The sequence below is a fragment of the Herpailurus yagouaroundi genome, unplaced genomic scaffold (genome assembly GCF_014898765.1).
Source record: "Herpailurus yagouaroundi ecotype Mexico unplaced genomic scaffold, PumYag 28, whole genome shotgun sequence".
In the NCBI taxonomy this organism is placed as follows: Eukaryota; Metazoa; Chordata; class Mammalia; order Carnivora; family Felidae; genus Herpailurus; species Herpailurus yagouaroundi.
In genome coordinates, this window is record NW_024412376.1 from 36,355,363 (window position 1) to 36,367,840 (window position 12,478).

The window sequence follows — 12,478 nt, forward strand, 5'->3', positions numbered from 1 at the left end:
AGGGAAAAGTAAATGTAGATAACTATAAGAAAAAGAAAATACATTTACAGTACCATATGTATAAAAAAAAAATCCACGTATACGTGAACTCATGAGGTTTAAATCCATGTTGTTAAAGGGTCAACCATATTTGGGAACTCTCTGTACCTCCCCACCCCTTTTTCTGTAACCCTAAAAGGAACTAAAATATTATAAAATAATATCATGATGTGGGAAGATGAAGGTTAAAACATTCTAAGATTCTTGTACTGTTTGGAAGAAAGAGATGTTGATTATCTCTAGACTGAATCAAATAATGCATGTTAAAAATTTAACGGAAACCACATAAGTTTAAATAAAAACAATTTTTTTTCTTACAAAGCAAATCTATAATTTTTTTAAGTGTGGTGGCTTACCTGAGATTCCAGAACCTCCAGCTTGCGTTTCCTTGCATGAAGAGCTTTACTTGGAAAAGCCCAATAATAATTAGACGTTCCAATCCTCTCACAGTCAACCATACCGTCATCAACTAAGCTTTGAAGGACTTCTTTTACTGACATAGCAGCTAAAAGAGAGAATTTTTAAAGACTACATTAAGACACATCCTATACAATTAAAAGGCTAAAAACTAGGAAAATACCTGCAATAAATATTACAGAAGGGGTACTTCACAAAGGAGCTTTTAAAAATAAAAATAAAATACTACAATGGAAAAACAAAAGTACATCAATGAACAAAAACAAAATATACACAGTCAACAAACAAAAATGTTTAACCCCACTAATAACTGAAGAAAGCAAAATAAAGCAATGACATATGATTTCTTGACTACAATATCATAAAAGATTTAGGGTAATGAGTACCCTCATCAGGGGTAGAGAATATGACAATATATATTGAAAACCTTAGATTTATGCATCCCTTTTATGTACAAATTCCACTATTTTAAATTCAACCAAAGAAAATGACAGACAAGCATAACGATGCTTGTCAAAACACTGTTTTCAATAGCAAAAAACTGGAAACCAGTCCAATAACTGGACTTGTAATATTGTGGGGCGCTTGAGTGGCATAGTCGATTAAGCGTCTGACTCTTGATTTCGGCTCAAGTCATGATCTCACGGTTTGTGAGTTTGAGCCCTGCATTGGGCTCTGTGCTAAACTGCAGAGCCTCCTCGGGATTTTATCTCCGTCTCTCGGCCCCTCCTCCACTTGCTCTCTATCTCTCTCTCTCTCAAAATAAACAAAAACAACTTAAAAAAAAAAAAGCATTTATTGTGACAGGATACTATACAATCACTAAATTTATGTTATAAAATATTTAATGGCATGGATATATATACACATTCAAAATGTAGTGTATAAAATATAAACAAATAAAGTTAAAACATGCACTAATGTGACAGAAGTTATCTTTAAGAGGCAATTTTTATTTCCTCTTTTTGTTCATTTTTCTTATTTTTTCCAACAATGAACATGTTTTGCCTTCTTTGCTAAGAAAACTAACAAAAGAAAAAAAAAACTTGTGAAAAATTAAAACAACTGAATATTACGGTTAAGGGTAAGATAAAAAATCAGAAAGAAGTTTTCAAAAGTAGCATATAAAAATGTAAAGTCAAATATGACTTTATTTGAAATTCATGAACAAGTCTTACTTTCTATTAAGTAAAACTGTACTGAGAAATTATCTATATTTTTATGTCCACTTTAATTTTTTCTACAGATTCCTAAATATAATAAAACCTATTAGAAAACTAAAGATTTAATAAATTAAAAAAAAAATCGACACCGAATGTGCAAAACATTCAACCTCACTCGTAAAGAAATACGAAGTGAAATGAAATGTCAACGATTCTAAAAATGAAAACACAATTCTGAGAAATAAATGTGAATATAATTTGGAATAGCCTTTCCTGAAGGCACTTTGTGAATATGTATTAAATGTCTAAAACTACACAAGTCTCTATTTTCCACTCTATTTCTAGGAGCATTTCCTAAATGAAGTGATAGGAGATGTGGTGGGGGGGAAAAAGTATGGGTAAGGAGAGAAAGGGATGAATAGGTGGAGCACATTGAGATTTTAGGGCAGTAATAAAATCCTCTGCATGACACGATAATGATGGATCCGTGTCATTATACACTTGTCCAAACTCACAGAATGCAATGCAAACCATGGGCTTTGGGGGATTAGGATGTGTCAGCTGTAACAAACGGACCACTGATGAGTGATGCTGACAGCAGGAGAAGCTTTACATGTGGGGGAGCAGGAAGCATATGGGATATCTCTGTACCTTCCACTCAATTCTTCTATGACCCTAAAACTGCCCCCAAAAAATCACGTTTTTAGAAAAAACTTCATAGGTAGTATGTTACACATTAATTTTAGCAGCAAAGTTTGTGAACAACCTAGGTGTTCAACAAAAGGTAACAAGCTAAGCAAATTAGGGTATAGTGGGTGGTCACAGAATGAAACATTAGGAGATGCAGATGTTGTGCATCTTTTTTTTTTTTTTTAAGTTTATTTATTTGTTTTGAGAGACAGAGGAAAAAAGGGAATCTGGGGCTGACAGCACAGAGCCCCACGAGGGGCTCAATCCCATGCACTGTGAGATCATGACCTGAACAGAAATCAAGAGTCAGCCACTTAACCAACTGAGCCACCCAGGCACCCCACATCATTCTTTAAGCAAATGACATAATGAAATATAGATGACATAATGAAATATAGATGACATAATGTTATATGAAAAATGCATGAACACAAAACTGCATATACAGGACAGTTCCCTCAAAAAAAAAACAAAAAAAAAAACAAAACAGATACATACATACATACACAAATAGAACCAAAGAATAAGACACCAAAATAACACCAAAATGTTAACAGTGGTCCCAGAATAGAGGGCTTATGAACAATTTTTACTTATAAACATGTATAGCTTATACAATGAAAATAAGATTTAAATACATATATATATACATATATATGTGTGTATGTTTATATATATGTATATATATAGACACACACACACACACACACACACACACACACACACACACACCATATATAGGGGGTTTAACAGTGACCCTTCAAAAGATAACCTCCAAATCCTGTGAATATGACCTGATTTGGAAAAAGGGTCTGTATAGATGCAGTTAAGGATCACAGATGAAATCATCCATGTTTTAGGGTGGTATGGCCCAAATCCAATGACATATGTCCTTATAAGAGATAGAAATGGAGAAAATAAAGGGGAAGGCTATGTAAAAACAGAGGCAGAGATTAGAACAATGTGTCTATAAGCCAAGTACTGCTGACAGCCACCAGAAGCCAGGAGAGAAGCAGGAGACAGATTCTCCTTCAGAACCTCCAGAAGGAACCAACCCTACCAACACCCTGATTTTAGACTTCTGGCTTCCAAACTTTGAAAGAATAAATTCTACTGTGTTAAGCTACCAAGTTTGTGGTAATTTGTTACAAAAGCTTAGAAAACCACTACACCATGTAAAGATATGAAGTCACATTTAACAAATACAAGAACATAAATGAAATGTTTACTTCTCTTGAAGTAAATATACCTATAAATAAATAAATGTGTGCATGCATGTTTGTATAGGTATGCGTGTGTATTCCATTTTAATTTTCCTAAAGCAGATACTCCAAACACAAGAATCATGGCCACAGCCCAAAGACATCATGTAAGGACTTTTATAAACATTCTTCACCTGTAGAAATTTATGTTTTCATTAAGTGAAAGACTTACAGAAAAGATGGCCAATGTATCACAAAATGGCTCCGCACATCTTTGATACTCACTAATGCCTTTTTCTTTGGGAGCAATCTTCTCCATGTCTTTTAATTGAAACACATCTTTCTGTTTAAAAGAGTTTAAAAAAAGATGAAAAACATATATTTATTTTCTACTATATATTCATATTTACCATAACTATATTAATAAAACTTTGTACTAAAAGTTGTGTCTGGTAATGAACAGTGTGACAGAATCAAGCACTTTAGAGCCAGAACAAACTGCAATTGTCTTGTTTGATACCTTCAACAGAATTTAAAAAGGGACAAATTTTGCATGAACATTCAATTCTTTAAAGTAACTGAAGATCAGAATGTAAAGAATATCTTCCCATCGAGGTATAAAGACTACTTACAATGAATCATTTAACATGAAATAATCACCTTCTCTGACACTGTGATTTTAAGAAAACAGTGATTTGCTTAGCATGCATCGTACGTCACAGATTTAGCAGTTTTAACTAAAAGTAAAACAGACAACTGATGGGCGTCTACTTGAGATTCTCTCTTTCCCTCTGCCCCTCTCCCCAGCTTGCAGGCATGCACGCTCCCTCTCAAAAAAAAACAAAGAAAACAAAAAAACTCAGTGACTAGTGAACTTCTGGAAGCTGCTCACACTCATTAATATGCTGTTATTAATTGAAGGCAGGGCTGAAAAGTTTTCAATCTGAAACAGCCAATTTTGATACTGAGAAAATGATTACCCTCACCACTCTCCCTAGCCTTCCACAGCCTAGTAAGAATGAAATCTACTTGTCTTGCTGAGACCACAGGAAAAATATTTTAACTGTGTACAAGTCATAACCCTCACATACAAATTTCATCAATTTATCTTTCTAATCATCATCATTAATATGATACTCTGTTCTGAATTGCCAATGACTTTTAGTAAGTCATTGAAGGGAGGTAACATTAGTAAAATTACACTTAGAAGGCAGTTTTTAAAATAAAGGTTCCCAGAGTGTTTTGCTTGTTTTACTGAGAATCTGAATTATCAAAATGAAAATGTCCTTATTAATTTCATATTCTATTTTGCCATTTTCTCTTATCTTCTTCACATCTGTATATAATGAAAGTAGCCAGTAGAATGTGGTCAGACTAGACTTTGAAGGTCCTATCAAGTATTAGGCTAAGACATAGGAAATTAGTGTTTTTTGTAGGTCTAAGATTTGGACTTGAACTGGAAGAAGAAAAAAAAAAGCTACTGTTGAGCAACATGGTAAAAAAAACCAGCTTCTAGAGCCAGGTGCCTGGATTTAAATCCTGGCTCTACCACTTAGGACCTGAAACTTCAAACATATTTCCCGTTAGTGGCAGGCACAAATATCTGGAATAAATTAAGGAGGCCTACGATATGTAACACGATAGTCAGATTTATAAATGCAAAGAGGCAGCATTTAACACTGCCTAAAACCTAAAAATCAGATGATCCTCCCTGGATTTGAATCCTAGTGGTACTACCACTTTAATTTTTTGAGATCCAGGGCTGGTACCTTAAGCTGTGTCTCAGATGTCCTCATCTGTAGAATGAGAATCATAACAGTCCTGATAGCAAAGGATTAAAAAGGATGGAATCAGATAACCTACACCAAGCGCTCAGAGCAATGATTGGCACCTAGGAAGCACTCAGCTGATGTCAACAATTATCACTATTATTCCCAGGCAGAAAGGGGACACAATCAAATATATGCTTCAGAAAGATCATTTGGTGCCAGTGTGGTGTAGTAGGAGTTTGGACAGAAGTGAACATTGGGGTAGAGTTCTTTCATACTCCATAGCTTCACAGAAACTAAAAATGTTTGCATAATTTTATCCACTATTCAGGAAATTGATTAGCACTGATATTTAATGAAAAAAGGTACAGTTAACACTGAATGACATATACTTAAGGAGAAAATTACATAAAATACTAAAAATCTTAGAGAAAACAACTCACCGTCTCAAAAAATATTTCCATCATGCGGGCTCTCTTCTCCTCTGCACTCAGTCCCTTTTTCTTTGACTAAAGCACAAAAGTAAAAAAGTAGACACTGCATTAAAAAAAAACAAAAAAACACTGCATTCTAAAATAACTTGATCTGAAACATCATCTGAAATGTTATGGTCTTGTCTGCCAATGAGTTTGATAACTCTCAGAGCCAGGCCTCAAGACCCATTTAAACTACTATATGCTAAGCCCTGTGGTAGGTGCTGCCAGTAAAATAACAAGTGTGATTGTGACAGAGCCTGGCAGTTTATAGAAATTCGATATTTATCAAATGATCCAATGATAAGTCCTGTATTTACCTTCAAAGGACTTACAATCTCTCAAAGGAAATAGATGTAATAAATGATGGAAGTACATTCACAAATTGCTACCAAGTACAGAATTGGGGAGGGCTGAGGGCTATCTAGGAAGGCTAGAGATGAAAAGGATTTTGGCAAGTTGAGAAATGGTGAGGTGTCCTGGGCAGACCACACAGAGCCATGATGTTATGGAAGTCTGTGGAATGCATCAGAAAGCCAAGCACTCAGGGATGATTACTGCGTAGTGCATGTAGAGGGAGTGGCAGAGAAGGTGAGAAAGGTTGTTGGGGGCCAGATCACGGAAGGCTGACTGTCCAGCCAAAGAGAATGTATGTTATTCTTTCTAGACAATGAGAAGCTACTGGGTGAATTTCTAAAGCAGAAGAGTGACAAGATTAGAGTTACGTTTTAGTAAGATGGCATATAGTAGCATTGTGGAGGATAGGCTGGAGGAAGAAAAAAACCTATCCAAGTAGAAAACGGAAGCCTACTGAAGGTTTCTACTATTCTGTAACTATAGTTTAGCCAATTTAAAATTAAGATAATTAACACATAACTAAAATGTCTGTTGATAATTCAATTTTATAATATATTGTATTTAGAACATATAAAGCTGAAATCCAAATTTTTTTAAAAAGCCAAATTCCCTCAATGCAAAGATTCGCAGAAAATAACAAAAGAGAGAATCATGTCTAATAGAGAATTCCACACTAATGTTTTTTAGGTCATCTGAATCTTTCTCAAAAATCACTCAGGATTATGAGGCAACATAAACTGTTTAGTAAGAAGTTTAAAACACTTTACACCACTTTAAAAAAGCAGACATTAAAAACAAACAAAGACTGAGTCTTTGCAACTAAATACTCCATTGGAAAATGAAAGCCTATAATAGACAGGGACAGGGATTTGAAATTGCCATCCTGAATACAAACCAGAGTCCTAAGTCTTTATTCTACTTGCAGAACCTAGAAACCCACTAACTGATTTTCACAGCAATAAAATTATCAGGTGTTCCTGGATGAACTGTATAGATAAAATAAGTAGGATTAATGTTGATATTTCTCTTTTTTCTCTGTCTACTCTTGAACACTATAGTTCCCCCTAGGTTCTCTATTGATCCCCTCATGTCCTCACACTTTTCTTTGATCTTATCTGCTTTTATGGTTTTAACAAACACTTATGCTGAATCCTCCAATCGTAAATCGGTCTCTGAAGTATGCTCCTGAGCTACAATCTCATGTATCTACCTGCCTACTGGACAGACTTCAAACTCAGAGGGTTTCAACCGAATTCTTCTTCTCCCACATCTACTCCCCAAACCTGCTGTTCCAGGTCTTGAGCTCAGTTAGATACCTTGTCACCTAAGCCAGAGGCCTGGCAGTCGTCCCAGGTTCCTTCATCCCTCTTACTCTACATCAGACCAATCACCAAGTTCTGCCAATTTTAGTGCTTAACTATTCCTCAAATCTATCCAGTCTGCTCCATCCCCATAACCTCCACCTCGATTCAGGCCTTCATTATGTGTGCTGTCTCCTGCAACATTCCTGCAGGCCCCCTCGCCACACTTTGTCTCACCCTCTAAGTCCACATTCCACACTGCCAAGAAGCAAATCTAACTATGCCTCTCCTTGCTTTTTCAGTGTTTCCGAACCATCCAGAAGTATCCAATCATTCTACGAGGCCCTTTATCACCTGACCCCAATCTACCTCTCACAGATACCACTCCCCACGTCAAATTTGACCATACCATGGAGAGTTAAGCCACTTGAGCTGTAATACAAAAATCAGATGGTCCCTGACTTACTATGGTTCCACTTTTTCAACTTTACCATAGTGTGAAAGTGATACACATTCAATAGAAACCATACTTCAAATTTTGAATCTGAATCTTTTCCCAGGCTAGTGATAGGAAGTACAATACTCTCATGAGGCTGGGCAGCCACACGACCATGACGGTACACAACCAATACACTTACAATCATTCTGTTTTTCACTTTCAGTACACTTTTCAATAAATTACATGAGATATTTAATACTTTACTGTAAAATAGGCTTTGTCTTAGATGCTTTTGCCCAGCTATAGGCTAATGTATAAGTGTTCTGAGCATGTTTAAGGTAGGCTAGGCTAAGCTACGATGCTCCATAGGTTAGGTGTATTAAATGCATTTTTGACTTAATGATATTTTCAAATTACAGTGGGTTTATTGGGGTGTAACTCCATTGTGAGTTGAGGAAGATCTGTACTTGTAATTCTCCACTCGCAGCATGCTCTTTCCCATTTTTATGTCTTTCACAAAATGTTCTAAAACACCTGTTCCTCTCTCCTATTCGAAACTCCAAAAAAAATCTCCTAAGGCTTAGTTTAAGCATTCTGTAAAAGAGCTTCCCCTGAGCTCACAGGACAGGCTGAGCGTCATCCCATGTGTTCCCAGAACACAACTTTATCAAATCAATTTGTATACTTGTCTTTCTCAGCAGACTGAAAACTTCAGAACATGCATTGCCCTTGCCTTCCTAGAGCTTGGTGCTAGGTTAGAGCAGACCCAAAGGCCATCCCTTGACTTCAGGACCATGTATCCACAGCCCTAACTCTAAACTTTGAGACTGTTCAGGCTCCCAAACCCCACAACATCCTCTGCACTCCCATATATGACACAGGGTACATTAATAATAAAGAATTCTGTGCTAACCATTTATGGCCTTTCCTGGAGAGATAAATCACAGAAATCTCAGGTGGGCAAGCTCCAAAAAACCATAGAGATCTATTTGCTAAACCTGGAGTCAACAGCTGGCATTCAATACTGCTTTAATTAGCCTCCCTTCACACTGGCCTCAGCAGTATCAAAACAACCAAGCATGAAACCCACACCCAGTTAGAAGGCTCTTTTGGTTCATTTTTCTAGTCCAATGGGTTTCAAACTGCCATTAGAAGTATCTCAGGAGCTTTTCAAAAATACTGATACCAAGGCACATGCCATATGAACTGAATCAGAATCTCTGAGACCAGACCTTGGTCTGGGCATGCATATCTTACAAAGCCTCTCCAGGTGCTTTAACTCCCCAGGGTTGAGAACACTGCTCTTCTCACCCCAGAATCTAGTGACAGGTCAGGGGTACTGGGTGGCAGCGAGGATCCCTTTAGGACTAGTCTGTAGCTACATCAGTGGAAAACAGATCCAAAGCTTTAAATGGGTCCTAACATTTTGGTATTATTAAACAGCTCCTTGGAGAGACTCATGGACTCCACAACAATCTGCCCACCAGAAGCAGACAATGAGGAGAGTCTAGTGTCCTGGAGGCACACAGTTGTAGGAAAGTTCACATCAGTTCAGAAGCTATGAAAGTTACTCAAGAAATATGGATGAGCTGTATTATCCATTAACATTGTTTTCAGGCTAATTTACTCATCAGTCTCTTTTATGACTAGAAATAGTTTTTATTATTAACCACAGTAGGAGAGTATCATGGCCAGAATGAAAATAACTAACGTAAAAGGATACCATATTAATTCATATCTAGAAATTTCTCCAAAAAAAAAAATCAACAAGGGCTTACTTAATAGTTAATATTAAAGAAAATCTGCTGACAACATAAGTTAGAGATGTATTCAAATTAGTATATATATATAGGTATAGATATCTATCTATATATTCAAATAAAGATATATTGAATATATATATTCAAATATGTATATATATTCAAATTAGTAAGTAAGGGGACTCAAGACTTGACCTGAGGACAACAAAGCTTCCTGGTCAACTAACATATAGCTATCCCCACTTTTCAGAAGACTTACATTAGTACCTATTTTCACTAACCAAAAGAAATCCTAAGAGCATTTTCACTTGTATGGAAAAAAGACAAAAAGTGAAGAACCAGTGTTCAGCGTTTGGTTTAGGAATGGCTCCACCAAGCTCCTTCCCTGGGAACTACATTCAGCATCTCAAGCATAAGCCACCACAGTTTTGAACTGTGTCTATGAGTAGCTGCACTGGCAAGATGTATCCTAGGGTGTGTGAAAAGCCTAAGAGAGAGAAAAAAATTCTTTAAAGTTTTAAAAAATTAAAAAAGAGAAATGCCTAAGAGGGTTTTTTTTTTTTTTTTTTTGGTTCTCAGAAATGCTCAAATTTTTTTTTTTTCCCAGGCGCCTGGGTGGCTCAGTCGGTTAAGCGGCCGACTTCGGCTCAGGTCATGATCTCACTGTCCGTGAGTTCGAGCCCTGCGTCGGGCTCTGTGCTGACAGCTCAGAGCGTGGAGCCTGTTTCAGATTCTGTGTCTCCCTCTCTCTGACCCTCCCCTGTTCATGCTCTGTCTCTCCCTGTCTCAAAAATAAATAAAATGTTAAAAAAAATTTAAAAGAAAATTTTTTTTTCCATACAAATTAATAATTGCTGCTGCTGCTTCCCCTTACATCATTTCAGATGACAAAAGGCTTCATAGGAACACTCCTCTTTCAAAGAGGGGGGGAAACCTGTATTTTAAACCACTTAAAAAGCCATACATCTAAGGAACCTTCTCCAATTAGGAGTTACAGATTCCCAAAATCAGCTCTGTTTACCAATTACAATACAACTTTGAAAAATTAAAAGTAGATGATATCTGTTGCCCTCAGAAGTGGCAGAGTACGTTACATCTCTCCAATTCCAAATATATGCCTGTACTTGTTTACCCACCAAGCCCAACCAAATCAAAACAAACTGGGATTAATTCAAAATCAGGAAAGGGAACAAAACTTTGTCTTTGATCAACATAACACTAAACATACTTCCTGAGCATACATTTAAAAAATAGGATGTATCTCCAAGTTTTATTCTATTTCATGTTTCTCCATTATCAGAGGTAAGCATCTGGAAATAGTTAACAGCATTATTACCATTTAGAATCAGAAGGTGATTCGTATGTAAAGAGACATTAGGTAAAAGGATAAAGTTAATGCATTTGTGCTGCACAGTTCTCAATGGTCAGTTGTGTTAGGCCAGTAACACTACTGAGAAATACACTACCACACAGCATGGATAACAGATTGAAGTGTGCTCCTGTTTGGCTTCTGAGATCGTTTTATGCCCAGGTGGCTGCGTTGTTAGTTTAACCACAAAGAAGCCGTTATCAGTTGTAATTACATCTGGACAAGTATCTTCAAATAAGTACCATACAACCTAGATCCTTGCCCAGCAAAATAACGGCCACTTAACTAAATTAAGATATTAAAATCTTAGATTCATTTAATTAGATGTTGATTCTCTGCCAACAGAGGCAGAAAAAAAAAATGACATGAAACTGAAGTTTATGGAAATGATTTGATGAGGGGCTTCTGGGTGGCTCAGTCGGTTGGGCCTCCAGCTCTTAATTTCGGCTCAGGTCATGATCCGGGGGTCTTAGGATCAGGCCCCGCCACCGGCCCTGAGCCGAGCATGGAGCCTACTTGGGATTCTCGCTTTCTCTCCCTCACTCTAACCCTCTCCCCCGCTCGCGCTCTCTCTCTCAAATTGAAAAAAAAAATTTTTTTTTTTAATGATTGGACGAGCTAAAAGACATTAAATTCACAAAGATACAAGCACGCCTTGGAATCTTACCAGGACTTAACCTACCATGGTATGCAGGGAAGGCTAACTCAGCGCAGTGCTTCCCTAATAAACGGACTAACTCCTTACCAACCAGCAGTTCAGAGCACAAAAGGACATCGATTCCAGCTCTTTGGTAAAAGAACAACGGATTTTCAAAGAAATCTTACTGGCATAAAGTGAAGATTCGTTACTTCTGAAACCGTGAGCCACTCAGAAACGTGCTCTACAAACCATGATACATAGCACTCGTCTAGGACCCAAGATGCCGGCTCGCTCGCACCTTTCCCGGTTCTTCCTAAGAGGCTGCACCTTTGGCAGCAGAATCCGGGGAGCCTGGTGCAATGGTTCTGAAGCGACTCGTGCTTTGGACAGGTCGCTAAGTTTGTGAAACACTCGGGTCGCTTTCGCGAACGCCTCCGGATTTTAACCTAACCCGCCTTGGAAGGCTCTGGGGACAGCGCGGGGCGCGCAAGGGCGGGAAGGCGGCGGACGCCCCGCGGCGTAGGGGTAGCAGGCCCGAGGCCACGCCTCAGCCTCTGGGCTCCGGCCGCGTCGACCTGGCGGCCCCTCCATGGGAGCCAAGCCCCCGAAGCCCCGCCGGGGCCTCAAGCTGCCGAGGAGCTCCGCCGCCTCGAGAGTGGGAAGGAGCGGGACCCTGGAGCTCGGCCTCAGTTCTTACCATAGCGGATATTCCGAAGGCTGGGCCTGCGCGAAGCGAGGGGCGGAGCGGGACTAGACGGGTTTGATTTTGGCGCGGACACGGCCAGGGGGCGGAGCAGCGACCAGGAAGAGGTGGGACGGGGGCCGACCTCTGCTCCAACGGTGCGCGGCGACCCCTGGC

General features: G+C 38.3%; 1 protein-coding gene across 2 annotated transcripts in view; it reads right to left on the reverse strand.

Annotated features, from left to right (window-relative positions):
• The window catches only part of MND1 (meiotic nuclear divisions 1), a 65,495-nt gene extending 53,017 nt beyond the window's left edge, over nucleotides 1–12,478 (reverse strand). The window contains exons 1-4 of one of the 2 annotated variants that reach the window (XM_040472058.1): nucleotides 12,317–12,478; nucleotides 5,724–5,789; nucleotides 3,797–3,854; nucleotides 396–544 (exon numbers count right to left, since the gene is read on the reverse strand). In XM_040472058.1, coding sequence (XP_040327992.1) covers nucleotides 396–544; nucleotides 3,797–3,854; nucleotides 5,724–5,789; nucleotides 12,317–12,319 — 276 coding nt within the window. In that variant the 5' untranslated portion in view covers nucleotides 12,320–12,478. Of the gene's footprint in view, nucleotides 1–395; nucleotides 545–3,796; nucleotides 3,855–5,723; nucleotides 5,790–11,917; nucleotides 12,014–12,316 lie in introns of those variants that run through there. The other variant, XM_040472066.1, reaches the window with a different exon arrangement.